Raw genomic sequence first — 21,732 nt, forward strand, 5'->3', positions numbered from 1 at the left:
GTGTTAATCTATTAATCTAATATCAGAGGCTGAGTCTTCTCATCTCCCTGGATCTCTAGTCTCTACTTCAAAGAGTCACACCTGTAACCCAACCAATTATAATGGCAGGTAGTAAGTTGCAGCTATTGACAAATGCAGCAGTACAACAAACTTAAATAATTGTGATGATTAAATATTTATATTTTGACATTAACCCTGGTGGATCTCATTGGTTAGCAAACAGCACTTCTCATTGTCAGGTAAATTGGGAGAAATACTATTTATTTGAAGTCAGCTGATTTTCTGCATAAGCGCTGTTCCACTTCAGTCCAGTTGTTAGGGGTAACGCATCCACATGTTGCCAAAGTCCAACAGGATGTAAATGGTTTCAGCTTCAGTGAAGTCTGATGCTTGTGCCAGCAGAGTTTCGTTCTGGGTGTCATCATCCTTTAAGGGTCTTTTGTCTTGCTTCGGCTCATAGCAGCTAAAGCACATTCAAGAGCAATAAAGGAAAAATATTAAATTGTTAAGTTAAAAAGCAAAGACAGGCCAAAAGTAAAGATTGCTAGGGATGCAAAGAAAGCAACAAAAATCAAATGTCCAGGAAAGTAAGTAAAAACAACAAAGAAAGTACAAACACCATGGAATGATTTCTGGATCCATCACTGCAGACGATATCAGTACTCGCCCCTCCTTCTTTTACCTTAACTTGGGTTTCAGAACAACTGCGGGACAGTCAAGAAAACAAGTGTGAGGCTGCCATTTACATGGCCAAAGAACTTGATATTGGAAAGATACAGGTGATTACCATCACTGCCTTAGCAATGTGGAACAAACTACTGAAGTTTCAGCCATATCTTCATATCCACATTAAAATCTATTATAACAAGGTGCTGAGCCATGAGCAGCAAGTTTTTGGTTCATAAATACTCATGGACTGTTTCCAAACTTAATTCTAAGAACAACACAACTTTTATTAAAAATATATCAATTGTCCTCAGACAACTGCATTAAATAACTCCAACCAGGATTTTAACTCTGATATCTAAATGTAGAAAACTTCTATTATGTAAACAAAATCAAAGAATGACATTGGAATGAACACTGAAAGTACTAGCACCTTATGGACCTGACTTAGGATCAGTTTTAGAGTCACTCTTTACTGAGTAATGCCCTACCGTGTTCACAGTTTGCAGGCCACAACATCCTGTGAAAAATAGTCTTCGCACACGTTGTCAGTTCTGCTGGTTCCTTAGAGAAAGATATAAAACTGCAGCTCAATGGCCTAGAACACCCCCATTTATTAGTGTGACAAAAAAGGATTGTTCATTTTCAAGAGTACTCAGGCCTTTATTCTTCTTACCAAGCTGTTTTATCCCCTGACCAGGAGCACATTGTGAATGTTCCTCTGCCATCATACATCCTTTATTGTTGGCCAGACTTTTGCATAAATACCCACTTAAGACGTCACAAACTGTATCGGCTGTAGATGTACAGTTCTGCAAGGCAAAGAGACCATGCACTAAAAAAAATTCATATAAATATTGCAAATACATGTATCTGTGTCACAGGGAGTGCAGGGAAAACATGCGTTTAGACCACTGGGGTTATTCATAAAAGTCCCACTCCTACAGGGGCTGCAGCATGTACCTAACTCTCTTGTGCAGTCTTGTTGAATAACTGTGCCTGTCAAAGACAACACAAGATTGACGAGAACATCACGTAAAGATCCAGGACCTGGAACTAGGTACTAGGAAGTCAGTTAGATGGGTTCTTCAATGAACTTTGGGCTGAACAAAAACTTTTGTCTTTGTTTTTAATAGTTTTTAATTGCTGGAATATGGCACAGTTCGAATATCATTTTTCACTGCAAGGTGAAGATGTTGAACCCCTCATATGACTCCGGCATGACAGATCGGGTTGCGTACTGCTGGTCAGCATGTGGATGATTGTTGTAGTTAGTGAGTTGAGTGGAGGGATGAGGAGAGGAAAACAGACTCCTCAGTTATATTACAAAAATGGATAATGAAATAATTCTGTGTCTGTCAAACAAATTGATGGAAATGGTCGATGGTTTTTAGAATATGTCAATGCTGAAAAAAGGATTTTCTTACCAGTCTTCTTCTTCTTCTAAGATAAATTATATATATTTTAGAAATATTAAAACCATCTCTGGGATGTGTTACAAAGCTCCCAGTGTACATAGTAGCGTGACTGCTTTGAAATCAACATATTTCATAAAACCATTTAAATACATTATTTCAGTAGTCGACACATTGAAGTTTATAATACAGAACTTGGGCTTGGGCTGTGAAGTTTGTGATCTATTGGAAAAATCACAAAAGGTGCTACGACTGTACAGGCTCCCCTGCTGCAGTATGAATCAGAGGGTTTGGACATACCTGACCTCCATCTTTGAACTCACAGAACTATAGAATGACTTAGCGTTTTAAATGTGTTATTGGTTAAATTTGGATTGGACATGCTGGCGTCCTTCCCTGCTGTGTCCAACCTGTCTCTGAAGATAAACACAGCGCTGACTGTTTCTGCTGCTTGTGAAAAGCTGTTTAGTGCGGCTTCACTCCAAGATGGGGAAGAATTACTTCCAAACTAGGAAATAATGCTAAAGCTGAACTCCAGTTTGAGTTTTAGACTAGAAGGAAGAGAGGAGAGATGAGTGGAGGAGAGGTAGGGAATTGGAGGAGAAGAGATTCAATAAAAGAAAAGGCAAACAAAATAAACAGAGTGATTAAAGCCTGGTACTACTAAATATGCACTAGTAAATAGTAGTATTAGATGAAAATGAGATTTTTTGTGCATGATAAGTAATAATGGAAATTGATTTATAGTGTATAATGATAACTAATGGTAACTATTGTAGCAGCAGGTACTGAGCAGGAACATGGAGCAAAGACAATCAGCACCTGAAGGACAGGTACAGGAGGGACAAAACACAGACGGCAGGAAGAGACAACATCACGGACACATAAAGTTTTGATGTACATGCATGGGCGAGAGAGAAGGAGGTGCTCAGTGCAACCGCAGCAGCCTATGCTTATAGCAGCATGACTAAAGAGTGATTTAACTTTATCTCTTAACTGTAGGTTTTGTCCTAAAGGATGTTTTAAGCTTGATCCTGAAAGCTGTTATAGAGTCAGCCCCCGAGGCTGATACTGACAGTCAGTTCCATTGAAGAGGAGCCTGATAGCTGAAAGATGTCAGTCTGCACCAGACTCAGGAGTCAGTATGTTCAACATGGTCCTCTCAGACAGGAGAGAATGACTTCTACTGTTTGATGGAAAGTATGAATTCTAAAAATATTAATCCAAAACTATCTCTGGAACAACTTGAAACTGACAAAAGTTAATGGCATCCATCATTATTTATTCAATTCTCAACCCAAATCTGACTTTTGCTTTTGATTTTACATTCCACTGTATATTTTACATAACAAAACAGACGGCATGTAGAAAAATTATGATACTTTGAACTTAGTAGTCTGCAGCACAGCCTCAGTGAGACTTTTGTATTTAGGCCTCTCCTCTTGAAGGGAGCTGAATCCACACTGTTTTCCGCATCTTTCAGTAGATGTTCACTGGTATTAAGATCAGGACTCATAGAGGGCCGTTTAAGGATGGTCCTTTGTTTTTAATCAGACTGTGTATGAATATAAGGTGGCTGTATGTGAGGCTAGTCAGACTGCTGGCTAACTGGGATGTGATCTGAACTTAAGGGTCCTGTTTACCAGTCTCTCACCTCGGTGGCACATTGGGCAGCACAGTCCGTCTCCTGTCGGATACTCCCTTTCTCTGCAGCAGGATACGGCAAAGATACTTAGACAGCCTGCTGGAAACAGCGTTTGCGATTACACCATTAGCACAGAATCTAACGACAGTTTGAACCTTTAAGGTAGCCAGAGAAATGGCATCTGCGCGGCGCTTACCCAGATAGAGCAACGTATATATGATACCAGGAGGAGAGCTTATTTCTGTCCGGACCGTGTGATTATTACACAAAACTACAAGACTCCTCTGGCAACACACTGCCTTCTACAAAGGTGTGTGTCTGTATGTGTGAAAACAGAAGAAAAGGGTCAGTCTGACTATCTGAGTGACTTCATTTGGCTTCATTGATAGGTACAGCTGAGTATCGTCTGCGTAGCAGTGGAAGTTGATGCTGTGTTTCCTGATAATGTTGCCTAGAGGAAGCAGATAAAGCGTAAAGTGGATTGGTCCAAGTACCAAACCCTGCAGGACTCCATGACTGACTGCAGTACATGAGGAGGAGCTGTTGTTTACATGAACAAACTGATGTCTATCTGATAAGTAGGATTTGAACCACGTTAGTGCAGTTCCTTTAATTCCAATTTCATGTTCCAGTCTCTGTAGTAAAATATTATGATCTATGGTATCGAATGCAGCACTAAGATCTAGAAGGAGAAGTATGGAGGCTGATCCATTGCCTGAGGCCATTAGAATGTCATTGGAGACTTTAACCAGCACTGTTTCTGTGCTATGATGGGCTCTAAATCCTAACTGAAACTCTTCAAACAAACTGTTCCCATCCAGATGCTCGTGTAGTTGATTTGCTACAGCTTTCTCAATAATTTTAGAAATAAATGGAAGGTTCGATATGGGTCTATAGTTTGCCAAAACATCTGGATCAAGATAAGGCTTTTAAGCTGGGGTTTGATGACCGCGGTCTTAAGTGCTTGAGGTACATAACCCAGAAATAAAGTCAGATTAATCAAATCTAGAATGAACGGCTCAATTAAATAAAAGATCTCTTTAAAGAGGCTAGTTGGTTCTGGGTCTAATAGACAGGTTGACGGTCTGGAGGATGAAACTATAGAAGCTAGCTCTGAGAGATTCAGAGGTGAGAATGATTCCAGATGTAAAAGAGGCGTCACAGCTGATTCAGGAGTTGCTGTATTCAGTAGGGGATTTTTATCTAACGTAGGCAAGAGCTGATAAATTCTTTCTCTGATCGTGAGAATTTTATCTGTAAAAAAGTTAATACAATCATCACTGCTTAGAGCTGAGGGGATCACTGGTTCAACTGAGCTATGGCTCTCTATCAGCCTGGCTACAGTGCTGAAGAGAAACCTGGGGTTGTTCTTGTTTTCTTCTATGAGTGCTGAGTAGTATGAACTTCTAGCACTGCGGAGAGCTTTTTTATATGTTTTTAGGCTATCTTTCCAGGCTCTGTGAGACTCTTCTGACTTACTCGAATGCCAAAATCTTTCTAATTTCCTTGATGTCTGCTTTAAGGCACGGTTTTGGTAATTATACCAAGGAGCCAGCCTCCTCAGATTGAATACTTTCTTTTTGAGAGGGGCGGCATTGTCGAGATTCGAACGCAGTGTGGCCATAGTGCTAGTCACAAGGTCATCAACCTGCGTATGGGAGAAATCCTGATTTGAATTTAAATATGGCACTGTTGGGAATGATGACCAAATGTTCTCTTTAAATTTAGCCACAGCTGCTTCAGATAAACATCTTCTATAGCTGAAGTTATTCTTCAATGCTGTGGAGCCCATTAAAGTAAACTCAAATGTAATAAGGTAATGGTCAGACAGGAGAGAATTTTGGGGAAGAATTGTTAGCTTGTCAATTTCAATGCCATATGTTAGAACAAGATCAAGGATATGATTGTAGAAGTGAGTGGGTTCATTCATATGCTGAGAAAAGCCAATTAAGTCTAGTAGGGAAAGAAACCCAGAACTAAGACTGTCGCTTTCTACATCAACATGTATATTGAAATCTCCCAGGATAATGATTTTATCTGTACTGAGTACTAACTCTGATATAAACTCAGAAAACTCTGATAGGAATTCTGAGTACGGACCAGGTGGACGGTATACTGTAACTAACAGAACTGGTTTTTCACCTTTCCAGTCTGAGTGGGAAAGACTAAGAGTGAGGCTTTCAAAAGACCTGCAGCCAGATTTTGGTCTAGGGTTGATTAATAGGCTTGACCCCACCTCCTCGACCGGTGGTACAAGGGATATAAAAGTTAACATGGGTTGGGGGTGTAGCTTCATTAATGCTAACATACTCGTCCTGCTGCAGCCATGTTTCAGTTATACAAAATGAATCAATATGATGATCAGCAATGAGATCGTTAACTAGTAGAGATTTTGATGATAATGATCGAATGTTCAACAGTCCACATTTGATTTCAGTGTTATTTGAGACTGAATTTGTGGCTTTTAATTTCAGTTAGGTTTTTGTTTTTAGCTCCTCTTCTGTTTAATTTGGGTTTATTAACTTTTCTAAATTTAGGTGGTCGGGGGACAGACACAGTTTCTATAGACCTAAACATAGACAGAAGACTCTATTCTATTCTCGGCAGGTGACCCCTCTGACTGAGGCGCAGAGGAGCGTGTTAAACTGCGGCTCTGCCTCCTGGTCTCGACTCGGGATTGTCAGTGTTTTCGATTTCTATTAAAATCGGCCATATTCCTAGAAATGAGAGCGGCCCCGTCCACGGTGGGATGGAGACCAGCTCTCCTAATTAGACCAGGTCTCCCCCAGAAAGACTTCCAGTTATCTATGTAGCCCACGTTGTTTTCGGGACACCACCTCGACAGCCAGCGGTTAAATGACGACATGCAGCTGTACATGTCATCACTGGTCCGATTGGGGAGGGGGTTGGAGAAAACTACAGTGTCCAACATCGCTTTAGCAAAAGTACCGATTCCACCTTAATTTTTGTGACTTCAGACTGGCAAAATCGGGTGTCGTTAATGCCGACGTGAATAACAATATTAGCATATTTACGTTTACCCTTAGCCAGCAGTTTCAGATAAGACTGGATGTCGCCTGGTCTGACCCCCGGGATACACTTCACTATGGCCGCCGATGTCGCTAACTTCACGTTCCTCAGAATAGAATCACCAATCACTAGAGTTGGCTTTTCAGCGGGTGTGTCGCTGAGAGGGGAGAACCTGTTGGAAACGTGAACTGGTCGGTGGTGAACCGGGGGCTGCTGCCTACGACTATGCCTCTTGTCTCAGACAGTCACCCAGCCGTCCTGACTAGATCCCGGCTGCTCGGGAGCCACTGGGGGGGAGGAAACTATCTTAGCTGCCGTATGAGCTCGTCTAGGTCGGCCCACACCGGCTACAGGGGGGTGGCTAGCTACACTAGCATAGGATGGGCTAGCTAAAGTGCGGAGCCGTGATTCTAACTCATTTATTTTCGCCTCCATTTCTACCATCATCCTACATCTATGACAAGAGGTACTATCATAAAAGGAGGCAGAAGAATAACTACACATGAGGCACACAGAACAGGAGAGGAGAGGAGGAGGAGAAGGAGGAACAGAGAGTGGAGACAGAGAGATTGAGGACATTGCTAATCGGGTAGTTTGATTAGCGGAGGAGCAGAACCGGTTATAACCTTTGGAGAAAGGGGAGATATTGACTTTTAAACCTAGTGTTGGTGTGAAAATAATTTGCTGTCGGATTAATCGAGTGAATTAGGAAATAATAGCAGAAGAACAGTGGAAACAACACACGAGATGACAGAGCACAGCAGAGAACACAACCGTCAGTGACCGGAAATGACGCAACACGCTTATCGCACCAGCCCTATAGGGGGGGTTATATTGGCTGGATCAAATTGTTGCGGGGGTCATGACCCCCTTATCCCCCGTGCAAATTACACCCTTGGCTACAGCTCTGCCACTCATGCATAACTAGACCAATCAAATTCTCATAAATGATTTTATGAAGTTTAGAATAAAGAAGTCTTAGTTCTACTTTCTATTGTTGAGGGAAGTGAAATTATAATACCTCCAAAGCCTGTCCTAAAAATCAGATTTTTTTATTTTATTTTATTAACTATATCTCATATCTATGCGAATGATACTTTTTCTTACGTATTTTGGTCCTCCTCTCTGCTTCTGAACAGCCAGACCATTGGAGTTTCTGGTTTATAAACACGGCAGGATTTTGTACTTTGTAAGCTAAACATTTAAACTACTTTGTGTTGCACTATTGTAGGTTCAGATTTTAACTGATTTTAATATGATATACGTGTGAGATTGTGTGTGTTAGCTTTTTTCTTTTTTCTGGAGACTGCTAGGAAACAACCACATTTTAAAGACTGCAAACTCCATCTTCAATTTTCCAATTCAGGGAAGTCATACGTTTAGTTTGTAATATACATATATCTACAAATCTAGATCATTTTCTTTGTAAGTGTAGGATAGTTGGGTATATACCCAGAAGAAAAATCTTTGGCTCCAGTGGTAACTTCTTGGCTAATATTTGATCAATCATATTAATAATATCTTGCCAGAAGGATTTCACCTCCACACATTCCCATATGCAGCTGTACATCATTCATCTTGCTTCATTGCACTTAATACATGTATCGGGGATGTTATCATTAATCATTAAACTTAAATTTGACTGGGGTTATGTATGTACACAGCCATTTATGCTGAATAAGTTTCAGGTTGTTATGGTTTGTTTCTGAGCTTTCATACATTCACCTTTCCAGTCTTGGAGTGATATTTCATCACCTATATCTACTATCCACAGTCTCAACTTATGTTTTGAATAAAAACATAAGTTTTTATCTAAAATGAGGAAGTAGTAGGTATGTCCAAAGAATAGCTGAAATAATATTTTCTTTAACTCTAAGAACTTTAACTCTTTCATAAAATGGTGTATTGTCTTCCTTGACCTGGTATGAGTGTTATCAAAGCCTGATGATCAAAAACAAAAAGTACCGTAGTTGAATAATGAAATAGTGCTTCATTTGCAATCTGTGCAAAGAACAAAAAAAAAAAAAAAAAGAGAACTTTCCCTGTGTTAGTGGCTGCAATGTGCCTGTGTTGCACTGCACATCCTCTCAGGCATGAAACTGCCACTCCCCAGTCATTCTCAATGTTGAGCTGAGATCTGTATTTCGTTTTCAAAGAAGCAACAGTCTTTCTTGTGTGTGTGTGTGTGTGTGTGATAGTGCTGGCTCTTTTGTGGTCTGCATCACAAATGTATCCATGTGGCTCACGGCTACCTGTTACCTTCTTGTCCCACTGCAATTTTCATTCCAACGTCTATCATTGTTTTTGCACTTTAGTCCCAGGTTACATTTTTCTCCCAGTCTCCTGATGCTCATTAATCACTTTAGTCCTTAATTATTACTTTGTTTGTGTGTGGGTGTTTTATTTAGAGTGAGTTATCTTTATTGTCAATAAAGAAAAGCATTTACAGCAAGATAGGCATGAAATTGAAAATTTCCTCCCATTTGTTCCCCACCAGTTGGTCGCGCCCCACACTTTGAGGAGCACTGTATTAAACTAACTTACAGAACGTGAACATCAGTGCAAGCTGTGACATACCTGTTGTTCATCTGTGAGGATGGGGAAATTTCTCAAGAGACTACTAATACTCAGCTGTTACAGGTCACCTAGGGTTCATGATGTGGTGAGCATCCCTCTCATTAGTCACATTCATTTCTGTTTATTTATTCACTAAATGGAACTCTGAGCTGGTATCCATCATTTGAATTCTGAATATTTTATTTTATGCTCATCAAAGATGAGCAGGAGTCAGATCATATTACTCTTTTTCAAGGGCAGTGTCAGACAGTGTCTGTGCCTACTTTAGTTGTTCCTGGTCAAATGGATGAGCTCATCATAGGGACAAATGTAATAAAGTATCTGACACGTAAACTCAAGGAGTCAGACAAATACTGGGAAATAATCTCTGAAATGACTGGTCCTAACACAAGAGGGCATGATGACTTCTTTGCCATGCTTGTTGGTGTTCATCAGCGGAAAGATGAAGATGTACTCGACATTGTGGGCACAGTCAAACCCACCAGTTCTGTAACACTCCTACCTGGACATGAACACCTGGTGTGGGAGAAGCTCCCAGGGAAGTCATGTGGGCCCCTAGGCTGCACTGTGGTTGTGGAACCAACACAGCTTTGTTCCATTCCAAAAACGTTTCTTTTCGGCAGAGTAGTGACTCCCCTGTGGAGTGTTGGATGGGTCCCTATGAAGGTCATAAACCTGGCAGATAAGTCAATCACAATCGAGAGAAATGCAAAGTTGGCTGATGTGTACCCATGCCTGGCTGCTAAGGAAATCCATCTCAATGATTGTTCATATCTGAAGTCCAACAGTCAACATGTTACAGCTGAACAGATTTCAGATTTGTCTGACATGGCTGAAGCCCTGACAGAATGCAGCTTGAGTGACTTGGATCTTGATTCCTGGGAGGTGCCAAGTGCCATCTCAAAGCACAGACTAGACTGCAGTGAAGTGAAGGACTTTGTTCATAAAATCCACGTAGTGGATGAGAGACCTCTCAAACTAACTTACAGGTGTGTGCCACCAGCTCACTACCAAAAGCTACGGATGACACTGAATGAAATGGAAGAGAAGGGCATCCTCAGAGAATCGTGTAGTGAGTTTGCTTTGCCAGTTGTCTTAGTCTGGAAGAGAAATGGAGAACTGTGCATCTGCACTGACTTCCGCTGGCTCAATGCTCGTACAGTGAAAGATGCACCCCCTCTTACACATCAGGCAGAATGCCTTGCTACACTCGGAGGTAATGTGCTGTTCAGCACTATGGATCTCACGTTTGGGTTCTACAACATCCCCCTTCACGAAGATCACAAGAAGTTCACTGCCTTTTCCTCACCTGTTGGCCTTCATGAGTATAACAGGCTCCCTCAAGGACTGTGTAACAGCCCGGCAAGCTTCATGCGAATGATGATGTTGATATTTGGAGATCAGAACTTCATGAGCTTGCTCTGCTATCTCAATAACTTGCTGGTTTTCACACCTAGTGAGGAGGAGGCTGTAAAGAGACTTGACATGGGCTTTGAGTGGTTGCAGGTGCACAACCTTAAGCTGGCCCCCAAGAAGTGCCACCTTCTGCACCACTCAGTCCACTTCCTGGGCCACGTAATTGATAGCAGTGGTGTTTCAACAGACCCTGCCAAAGTAGGAGCCATAACTAAGGCGTCCAAGTCAGATTTGATGTTTCAAATTAGATGCATGTGAGCAACGCTGGGTGACAAAGCCATCTGCCTATGAGTTTAACATGAAATATGTCCCCGGGCCAAAAAATGTTGTTGCAGATGCCCTTAGTTGAGAGCCGTCTGCAGGGAAGAGGATCAGTGAGCGCCTAATCATTGAGCCATACAGATGTCTGCCAAAAGGAGTCTGAGAGTCTGTCTGGAGGAGCTATTCAAGAGATCTTCAGGTGATCAAATGTTTGTCAAGCTGTCCAGAAACCTTCACGGAAAGGCAAGGTGGCAGTGCCTGAGAAATCCGCTCCATCAGTCAGCTCTTCTTCATTGTCATATTGACTGGGATACAGCTGTGAGAATCAGATCTACGGTGCTGGTTGACTACATCCAGAGTGTAATGTCAACTGGTCAAGACGTATTACCATCTATCTATAAGCAAGATCTCAGAGGAAGACAGCGGGAAGATGCTGACCTAGCAAGAGTAATATTCTATGTTGAGCGGCATCGTAGACCATCAAGGAGAGAGAGGCCCAAAGCCCAGGTCACCAAGATCAAAACAGAACCCTCTCTCTCGTTCTACTGGAGTTCTATGGAGATGGATGTAAGAGATCACGTTAAGCACTGTGCCAAGTGCATAGTAGTGCACCACTTGAGAGGATAGACAACAGCACCATTGGAATTAGTGTGTATAGACTTCTGGACAGCAGAAGATTCAAAGAACTGCCCAATGGGCTCTATGCACACATCACTTCCGCATTAGACCGAAGGATGGTATGATATTTCCGGTCAGAGAGGATGCTAGGTCAATCATGGCTGAATCAATGAAGTTCACCCATGCCTTTTGGAGCTACCCAAGTTTACTGTGAACGATGTACGTCGTATTGTGAAAGCATCAACCAAAACGCTGCAGAGTAAACTTGAAAAGAGCTTTAAGTTTTATGCTTCCTCATATCTCTGCAATTTCGAAGGTAAATTGTCAACAGTACTTCTAGCTGTTATCTAGTTTGCCTAAACTAACGTTATGAGCCTAATGATTTGACAGGTGTTTTTTAGTCATGATCCGCTCTGCTTCAGGTTAATCTTGTTACTAATATTGCCTCTTTTTTAACGAAATTGTATTTTTTTGTATAACAACCTGGCTGAAAGAATCATCTGTGGCACACGACAAACTCTAACCATGAGGAGGGGACTGGAGATGGAAGCAGGTACCTTAAAGGATTATGCAGTTGTGTGGTCTTGTGATTCATCCACAGGCTGGGTGCATCACCTGATGGGCTTGTATATGACCCACTTGAACGGCCATCATTTGGTCTAGTGGAAGTTAAATCCCCAAATGCACCGAGATACATCAACTGCAAGTTCCTCACAGCTGACCATGGTGTGCATAAGCTGAAAGTAAGCCATTGTTATTACTGGCAGGTCCAAGGACAGTTGCTGATCACATGTATGGAATGGTGTGATTTTGTTATCTGCACCCACAATGACATTTTTGTGCAGCACATTTACAGAAATAGCAGTGTATTGAGCTCTCTGAAACAGAGGTGTGATTTGTTTTTCTTTTATACATACAGTACAGGCCAAAAGTTTGGACCCACTTTCCTATTCATTTGAATGAGAAGGTGTCGCCAAACTTTTGGCCTGTATTGTATATGTCAAAATACCTGTCTATGCACAAGTAATTGAATGGACACAATATCCCTTTTATAAGCAGAGTTTCCTCAGAAAGCAACAGTTTGTGATTACAGACAGAACAGTGTTTCCACAGTTCCCAGGACACCAAATGATTATTTCATTAAAGACAAATTAAACCCCTATTTCCTCTAACTAAGCAGCTTTTAGTGCAAAAGTCAATAAATGTGAAATCTGCAGATTTAAATACAAGGCACAAACTAAGTTCCAATTAAACACTACTGTAGCTGAGACAGCTAACAGTTCATTTTGATGACCTTCCCCCACAACTGTAGGAGCCAAGAAGGACAGTCAGGTAACACAAGCCATGAAAACAAAAGGGCCCCACAGTCAAATAATTCAAGTATGAGTAAAGTTCATTCTAAAGTGTAGAACAAAAATGTTGCATTTGACTTTACACAAATCAGAACTATATATACATATTATATTACCATCCGTCTGTCTCTGCATTGACATTAGCAGTTACTTGCCCAGGCTTTAACCAATGGCCAATTTTGATAGTTGACCAAAAGACAGGCAACTGTGTAAAGCTGATTGATGCTACCTGGGAGTGACTGTACTGAATATCTTGTCCTCCTTCACCCTTCGAATGAGACGCTCAACATGGACTCTCAGGCTTATGATAGACTGCGTCTTCTTGACCTCTGGCCCAGATAGTTGGGCTCTCTTGGACAGAAATGTATGTATGTGGACTTTTCGCTCTGTCCTCTCCCAAACTCCGGGATGTGAAGCTGGAAGGGTGAAGCTGTTCCATTAACAAAGCACTGGAACAGCTCCATTCCTCAGGGGTCTGTGCCCAGCTGGGGTTGAAGGCTCGATTAGGTCTGCGAGCTGGAAATGCTGGCTTCAGATTCAGGAGCTTTCTTTGACATGGAAACCCTCTTTTCTTATGTTAACACTCCATCGCCTCTGTAACTCAATGCCTTTTGGGAACGTATGAAAATTTAACTGGGAGTTACACTTGGCTGATGCCGTGCATTGCGGTACACTGCAGTGGTGGCTGGATGCACTGTCCTCTCGCCTTTGAAAGGACACCTTTGTTCGTTTACATGTCATCTAGTAACATAACATAAATCAAAACAAATAACAACAACAAGAGTATTAGACTAGTTTATTTTCTTATTAGCGAACAACAACGGTTTCTGATTATCAAACAAGAACAATTTACAGTAGATTACTTTTCCGATTATCGAACAACAAGAACTATTTACAGTATACTAGTTTTTCTGACTCTCAACATCGACAAGATCAATTTCGATCAGTTTTTCTGAGTCACAAGCAGGTTATCTGTTGTTTTTCCAGGTTGTGATTTGGCAACTGGATGTTTACAAGGATCCTGAGCTTTAAGCGGAAATACATTATCACGTTCTGTGCATAGAGCCTATGATGTGGTAGTTGTGACTGACCACTTTACCAAGCTGACACACACCTTCTACTGCCCTGACCAGACAGCCAAACAAGTAGCACGGAAACTGTGGTATAGCTCCTTCTGCTGCTTCTTCTTTCGCTGAAAGAATACACTCAGGTCAAGGTGCCAACTTTAAGAGTAAGTTGATAGCATCCCTTCTTCAGGTTTCTGGTGTAAAAACGTCCCACACTACAGCCTCACTCAATGGGAAACAGATCTGCTGAGCGCTTCAACTGTACGTTGGGGAATATGATTAGAACTCTCCCACCACGAGCAAAACATGTTTGGCCTCAAATGCTACACACCTTGACATTCATGTACAGTAGCACCATCCATGAGACTGCTGGATTCCACCTTTCTATCTCATGTTTGGCCACGTCCCCCGCCTCCCTGTTGACGTTCTGTTCAAATCTAATATGAGAGAACAGAGTATGTTTCAGTGATGTTTCATTCCCACAATACATTGAAGAGCTGAGAAAAGATCTCCATGAAGCCATGATAATGGCAGAGAAACATGCCAGTGATGAGCAACAGTGGCAGGCCAAAATATACAACAGTAGAGTCAAAGAAGTGGAGATTGAAACCGGTTCTTGCAAGCAAGAGAGAGAGGTCAAAGAAAGTTGGCAGACTGATGGGGGGATGTGGTCTACACCATGGTCAGCAGCAATCCTCAGATCCACACCTTTCAGGTCTGCATTCCCATCTCGGTCAGAAAAAAGTTGTCTACCGTAACTTGTTGCTATGTTTAAACTTCCTGCCAGTCCTGCCAGCCCTGCCTGATGTCGCTGAAAGTGCCTCTCAGATCTCGTCCTGTGCTTCAGATGAAAATAAGGCTGTGGATTTCTCCACCGAGCAACAAACACAATCTGACTGTGCTGCTCTCACTCCCCCCTGTGCTTCAAATGAGAATGAAGATGTGAATCTCTCCAGTGAGCAACTCACAAATGACTGTACAGTGGACAATACTGCCCGCACTCAGCACTGGGTATCTTAGATTCCTCAGGTGGGCATACATCATCTGCCCAAAGTTCTAATACCACCTGCAAAAACCTGAATGACTGATAATATCTGTGAAGATGTGAGTACTGATGATTCATCTTCAGCTAGAGGTGTCCCCCCAAGTGACCCAGTACACACTTCTCAAACAGCTGTGTATGATCCATGTCCTGAAACTGTCCTGAAACTGTTACAAGTTTCAGGACTAGAGCTGGCCGTGCTGTTAAACCTGTCAGTAGACCCATCCAAACTATGAACACCCAGACTAATAAACTGAGAACAAAATCACAAAGCTTTTACAATTCCTGTCAATCTGTGTCCACCTGCCATTCAGGGGGTCCAGAGAGCGCTGTGTACACACATATATACTTATGTGCTCACTGCCACTCTCACTCAGCCTTGCTGCCACTGTGTTCCTTTTGCGTCACAAGGTGTGGTGGAAGCAATCCCAGCTCATCCTGGACAGGTCTAGTCCATTACAGGGCCAACACACAGAGACAGACAGAGACCATGGAAATTCCACACAGAAAGAACTTCTCGTTGTCAGTTGTACCTATTTTCTGTACACTGCAAGGACAATGTGTCAACACCCAACCTGAATATAACTGGATTGTTGAGCACATTTACTCTGCAGTGAACAAATCCCTGCCCTCATCTTTATCTCCAGTTTGTCTCTTCGACTGAGGAGAGAAGTACATTTACTTTAAGGAGAAACAACTTTGCAGTTCTTCACAACTCAGCTCAGTTCCACAGTGAATAATTCAAGAATACGATGCTGTCTTACCTTCTGTATTCAGTCTCATATTTGTCTCTTGTCCATCTGTGGTTTCCTTTTAAGAGATATGTTACAATTAAAATTGGTATTACAGATAAAAAAGATGAAATTATTTCGGGATTGAACAAGTATTATCATCTACCACAGTGTGCACACACGTACACATATATATGTATAAACATATATGTATAAACATAAATAATCAAAGAGACGACAACAAACATACCTTTGTGGGAGTTCTTCCTTTTTTTGTATGCCTATAATAAAAACAAAACCCAATAAAAATATCTTAATCACCAACATCTTGACTTGTCAGAAAAGATTACATCCATTGTACCATGATCATTTGTAGTCAAGGGACATAGAGCTTACATTTGCATAATCCTTTCTTCCACAAAAACAAAAGCGCAAATCCCAATATTAAAAAAACAACTAAACCAATCACAAGTGGTACTACATATGAATGACTGTTTTCGCCACATTCAGCATCAGTGGCAGAGGTTCCTGGTTTTATCAGCTGGCTCTCTGCTTCACATCTGGAAAGATGAAAAGACAAGAGAGGGACAGTTTTACAGCAACATGTATCAGAGCTACAAATTCACACCCTTCTGTGTCTGTGTGATGTGCAGCATCACTGACTGTGTGTGTTGTTGACAAGATGTAAATGTCCCATCTGAAAATGTTCCATGACTGCAGTCAGAGCACACAGTGTCCGTGGAGGTTGTTCCTGTAAAAATGATACACATGTTGAAATGAGCTACTAGTGTGCACATCATATTATGATGCATTTCATCATCCTGTCTGATTTCTATTCAGCAACCAGCATTTGCATTTAAAACCTTTGTTCTTCAGGACAGAGAAATATCCATGTTGTCTGTGTAACTTTGAGGAATTCGGTTTAGATGGGACATAATACCTGAAAGCAGCTAGTTTGCCAGTAAGTGTAAACATTATATGAAATATTCAGGGTAAACTCTTGATGGTAGCTCTTTAGAAATCAATAGTGCATATTGGCTGTTTTCCTTGGATAGTACTGAAGCCCACCCAGAGGGATAATTTACACAAGGACAAAGATTAAGGTTGAAATAGAAAAAAGATACACAATCTTTACTTCTGTAAATGAAGTCAGCTTGAATGTGGCTGCAGCCATTCAGCCTGATTCTCTTTATAGTCCCGATTGACCATGTGCACTGTGGCTGAGTTTAACTAAGCTTAAAATTCTATCTGAAGTATGAACTACAATTAGACGAGGAAAACTCACCCTTTGAACTGATGTATTGTCCTGGTTTACATGCTGTGTGTTTCTCTGCTGCCACACAGCTGTGTTCTTTGGAATCTATACAGTAGAATCCTTCCAGTGGTTCACATACTGTATTTGATTTTAGTGTGCATGAGCGCTTTATCCTTAGACCAGAACCTGTCAGGACACAAGTTACAAGTGGTTACATACTTCATTTAGTCTTCTAGAAAACAACTACCAAAAGCCTCTGAGGCCTTTCCATCTGAAGTTTGCAGTGTGCATATCCAAAGACTATTAGGCTAACTGCTGACTTGACAAGGCCAGCATACGAGTATGAAAGGTTGTCAGCCTCTACATGTTGGCCCTATAATAGACTGGCAAGGTTGTACTGGCCAATCACCAATGTTAGCTGGGTTCAGCTCCAGCTCTCTGCCAATCAGTACAGATAAGCAGATCAGATAATGGACGAATGTCAATAAAACATTGCAGATTAAAAGCCCTATTGCGTTTCAGTGGAAAGACACTCTTTGTGTCTTGACTCATCACTTCCTTTTGCCCTCAATTTTACATTCCCATAAGCGCTCTTGTTTGGCAACCAAGGCCTTGCTTGCGTCTTAGAATATACATTTAGGGGTTGATTGCACACCATCCACTGGACATGTTTACCTGAACTGTTATTTCTGTGTACCAAATCCTTCTGACCAATGTTTAACTAATCTGTTTAAATACTAATCTCTGTGTACCACCATGAGAAAATGTTTGGAGAAATTCACCTGGGTCACAGTTTGTGCAGGAAAGACAATTTTTAAGTCTAGTGTTCTGATTCATGTAGGTTCCTTTGCTGCAGGGCTGACAGGATGTACTCTTGAATGCCTGTTGTACTGAAAAACAGTCTGTTTTCACTCGACTTCCTGGTGGAAACAAACAAACAAACAAACAAAACAATGTAAAAAACTAAATAAAACAGTACTGCAAAGTCTTTTACGTCACAGTGAGCTGGTCCTTCCCTGTTCAGGTGCATCTTACCAGGTGAACATGTAGGACAGCATTCATTTCCTATCAGATACTCTGCTGGATGACATCTAATGGTACTTCCTCCTTGGACTCTGATCATCAGTATCTGTGAAGGATGAGACAAAGATTTTCCTTATCATTAAAATTTGGTTCACCTGTTGGCAGGGTCAAAAACTGAACTGAATGGCTGACCAAACGGATCATACACTGAAGGCGACTGACAGTCACCATGTGGCAGAGAAAGGCAACTGTAAGAGGAGGGAAGGTGAGTGGGGGGAGGATGCTGATGGAGGCAAGAGAGAAGATAGATGAAGCCAAAAGATGATTGTACGGTTGGACAAAAATCTGGAGAGGAAGGAGAAGAACATTTCAGAAGGTGACTCAACACCAAGATGACCAAAGAGCAAGAGGCTTCACAATTAATGTTCACATGCACTAGACACCCAGATGAGCTGATTTAGATTTTGGTCAAACATCAGTGCTGCTGTCACCTTGTTTGTTGTTATAACTCACAAATTCACTCACTTAATATGGCACAATATATAAAATATTCGCTGCCAAAACAGCCCTGACCCACAAAAGCCTGGATCCTGCTAGACCTTTAAAGGTGACTTAGTACAAACACGTTAGCAGCAGATCCTTTTAGTTTGAGAAGTTGTGGGGTGGGGCCATCTTGGATTAGACTTGTTTTAACATCCCGCAGTTCCTCAAACCATTCCTGTATCGCTGCTGAAGAGAAACAGGGAGCATTATTCTACTGAAGAGGAATAATACATAGGGAATGCTGATTCCATGATAGGATGTAAAGCAACATCCACGTGGATGGAAGGACTCAAAGTCTCTCTGCAAGAACTTTGCCCTACCAGTTTGCCTTCTTCCCATAATGCATCCTGGTGCCATTTTGGAGGTACTGACCACTGAAGACCAAAAGTTATTTTTCTTTCCATCTCATCCGGTTTAGGCCAAAAAGTTCACTGGCTGCCTAAGACATCCCACCAAAAGGCAGGTCCAATTGTAACCGGATATGTTGACCACTTCACCTGTCAGTAGTCATTGTGTTATGGCTGCAACATACTTTCACAATTATGTGGTTATAACTTAACCCTGTTTTGTTTATCACATTCACCATCTCTGCTCCTCACCCACCTGCATACTATCGCACTGGCTCAACATCTTACTAACTCTATCCAGCTCACTCAGTCTCCCACCCTGTCACCAACTCACTCAGCTACTAATTTATTTTATAATAATGTAACATTTCAGGATATTTGTAGATATCTCCATCATGGCTCCATTAAGAGCAGGTAATGGAAAGGATGCCAGGTCAGATTCCCCCAGTGCCCTCCATGATGAAGACACACCAAGTGGTCAAATTGATGCCAGGAGAGATTATTTATCAGGAGATCAGCTGTATGTGCTCCACAAAAAAGCATTTGTCTTGTCAGTGCTTCATCACCCTGCACTTCCCTATTAACAAGCCAGCCAAAAAGCAGTTAACAGGGCAGCTGCTTGGTAATAAATAATCGTAGATAGAAAATACAAGAATGACTCACAAGGTCTGAATAAAACGAGTAACATTGATAGGTATTTCATGCAAGGTGGGGAAAAAATCCTTCATCCCCTCTGCAATAGCCACTCTCAAAAATAAAATATAGACTGCAATGTGTTTTTAGGGATCTTAGTCATTTTATGTGTTTTTACTTATCTGCTGTAATGCGTTTTGATTGTGTTGGATTGTTTTTAATGTTTGGGTGTTTTTAATTTAGTCCTGAGCCATGACAAAAGAGAATTTCTGATTTTATGTGGAACAGACAATAGGGCAATCTATCTATCTTATTTTAATTGAAAAATAGATAGATAAATCACCAACCACAGTAAATGTTAGTTGCAGCCACATTCTCAATTAAAATCAATCACATGAGTGTGTGGGACTGATTTTTGTGCTTTAAGTGTATTTAAACTGACACATAAAGCACACAGTTTAAACGTGTGTACACAACCTGTGTTCATTTCTTCATCAGACACAGTCTGAGAATATAAAGCTGTGATACAGTAGTCTCTGTTGTTTAGTCATCTGCTGCTCATATGACTTTTCTACCAAGTGGAAAACTTTCAAAATGGCATTTTTTGCAAACCCCATCCACCGCAGATGTTCACTCACTTGAACTGATAGACAAATATTTACAATTATAAAATGTTGCAAAGTGGAAGCAGTGGGACGCTATACTTCATTACACAGCAATCGTCCAGTAATATTCAGCAATAAACAACTTTACCAACAAAGATGCAAACGTCACAGCTTTTCTTCTCCAAATCATCTTGAATGGTCGGTTGTCTGTTTACGAGGGCTGCAGATTTACTGAGATCTGGGATGGGCTGAATTTTAAATCCATCGAACATCTGAAAACAAAAAGTGAAGGTTTTCAATCTGCTAAATGTAAAAGTTAAACTGGTTAAAAGCTACATCTCTGCGACTCAAGCGGAACTGGCCCTAGTGTTAGTTTTACTTTCTACTGTTGACGGAAGTGAAATTGTACTACCTCAAAAGATTGTCTAAAAAATATCTGATTGTTTTTATTTTAATTTATTAATTGTATCGCACACGCGAACAATACTTTTCTAAAGTATTTCGGACCGAAAGCATTCGTGTTGCTCAGTTGTAGGTTCTGATTTAAACTCTCATTGGAACTATAATTATATGTACGAGTGTGTTAATGTGTCTTTTCTGGAGACGAACAAACGACTGCTATGACACAGGCACATTTTAAGGACTTACCGTGTTCGGTAGCTGCACCCTTCTTTCTTCCTGTCAGTGATGGACGGACCGATCCCACGGCGATACCAGCAGGTCGCCCGTTTTGGTATTGACTACTCCATTGAAGTATCAATTACTAATTAATAAATGAAAAATGAAGCGCATGTGTTTTTTCCAAACATTTTAGGTAACTTATTCCAATGTTTTGTGCAGAAACACCCCCAGCCCGCAGCATATTGAACTGGTCCATCCAAGTCACGTGACCAGACTGTAAGCGGATACTTATTGAAATTTGTGCTCCTCTGCTAAACTCAACACTACAATCTTAACGGTTCTGAAGGAGATATGCCCCGGAGAAATCCATCCGCGTTGGGGACCAAATTTGTTCCTTTTCATGATCCTGCCCCCCACATCACGCCTCTGCCCTCAACACTGGGTGGCAGCGCCCGATCGAGGCTGCAGCCATCCCCCTCTCCTCCCCCTTGATCGAATGCGGCGAGTTGTGTGAAAAAGTTTGGCAGTTTTTTTTTTTCTCACCAGTGGCTGACTGCACCGCGGTGCCCCCTGATTAGTCCTGCTTTCACTAGCACTCATATGTGCCTGGCATTAATCGGGTGAGGGCTCTATCTGGCGTGCTCAAGTGGCGAAAAACAACTTTGTCGTTGGCACACACCCAGCCACTTATTATCTCACTGGCTCAACGTCTTACTAACTCTATCCAGTTCCATCAGCTACTAACTTCTTTTATCATAATGTAACATTTCAGGATATTTGTAGATATCTCCATCATGGCTCCATTAAGAGCAGGTAATGGAAATGATGCCAGGTCAGATTCCCCCCAGTGCCCTCCATGATGAAGACACACCAAGTGGTCAAATT

The 21,732-nt window shown here is 41.5% G+C and overlaps 2 protein-coding genes across 3 annotated transcripts; both read right to left on the bottom strand.

Moving 5' to 3' along the window:
* Window positions 1–315: 315 nt before the first annotated feature.
* On the bottom strand, window positions 316–9,880 carry LOC115045696 (tumor necrosis factor receptor superfamily member 14-like). Its single transcript, XM_029505487.1, has 8 exons — window positions 9,836–9,880; window positions 9,334–9,344; window positions 3,736–3,788; window positions 1,534–1,665; window positions 1,343–1,501; window positions 1,167–1,230; window positions 618–704; window positions 316–463 (listed from the first exon to the last, which is right to left on the bottom strand). Exons 1-8 carry the CDS (start codon window positions 9,878–9,880, stop codon window positions 316–318), a joined length of 699 nt encoding a protein of 232 aa, XP_029361347.1.
* Window positions 9,881–13,753: 3,873 nt separating this feature from the next.
* LOC115046301 (tumor necrosis factor receptor superfamily member 14-like) lies at window positions 13,754–21,261 on the bottom strand. 2 transcript variants are annotated; one of them, XM_029506587.1, is made up of 10 exons: window positions 20,875–21,261; window positions 20,375–20,498; window positions 18,111–18,204; window positions 17,858–17,995; window positions 17,106–17,261; window positions 16,484–16,571; window positions 16,217–16,380; window positions 16,071–16,101; window positions 15,854–15,899; window positions 13,754–14,484 (listed from the first exon to the last, which is right to left on the bottom strand). In XM_029506587.1, the coding sequence occupies exons 2-9, from the start codon at window positions 20,414–20,416 to the stop codon at window positions 15,869–15,871; spliced, it is 744 nt and encodes a 247-aa protein (XP_029362447.1). In that variant the 5' UTR covers window positions 20,417–20,498; window positions 20,875–21,261; the 3' UTR covers window positions 13,754–14,484; window positions 15,854–15,868. The 2 variants fall into 2 exon arrangements, with proteins under 2 accessions (XP_029362447.1, XP_029362448.1); XM_029506588.1 differs by lacking the exon at window positions 20,875–21,261 and having other exon boundaries at window positions 20,375–20,819.
* Window positions 21,262–21,732: the final 471 nt, after the last annotated feature.

This window comes from Echeneis naucrates, chromosome 7, assembly GCF_900963305.1.
Source record: "Echeneis naucrates chromosome 7, fEcheNa1.1, whole genome shotgun sequence".
Lineage (NCBI taxonomy): Eukaryota > Metazoa > Chordata > Actinopteri > Carangiformes > Echeneidae > Echeneis > Echeneis naucrates.

Excerpts from the sequence above, each read along its gene's own strand:
- LOC115045696 (XM_029505487.1), bottom strand. The coding sequence starts at position 9,880 with ATGACTTCCCTGGGAGCTTCTCCCACACCAGGTGTTCATGTCCAG. Across the intron at positions 1,502-1,533 it reads TCCCTGTGACACAGATACAT|TGCATGGTCTCTTTGCCTTG; the intron begins GTATTTGCAATA and ends AATTTTTTTTAG. Across the intron at positions 705-1,166 it reads GATGTTGTGGCCTGCAAACT|TTGTTCTGAAACCCAAGTTA; the intron begins GTGAACACGGTA and ends ACTGTCCCGCAG.
- LOC115046301 (XM_029506587.1), bottom strand. The coding sequence starts at position 20,416 with ATGATTTGGAGAAGAAAAGCTGTGACGTTTGCATCTTTGTTG. Across the intron at positions 17,996-18,110 it reads CTGTCCTACATGTTCACCTG|GAAGTCGAGTGAAAACAGAC; the intron begins GTAAGATGCACC and ends TGTTTCCACCAG. Across the intron at positions 16,572-17,105 it reads ACAATACATCAGTTCAAAGG|GAACAACCTCCACGGACACT; the intron begins GTGAGTTTTCCT and ends TCATTTTTACAG.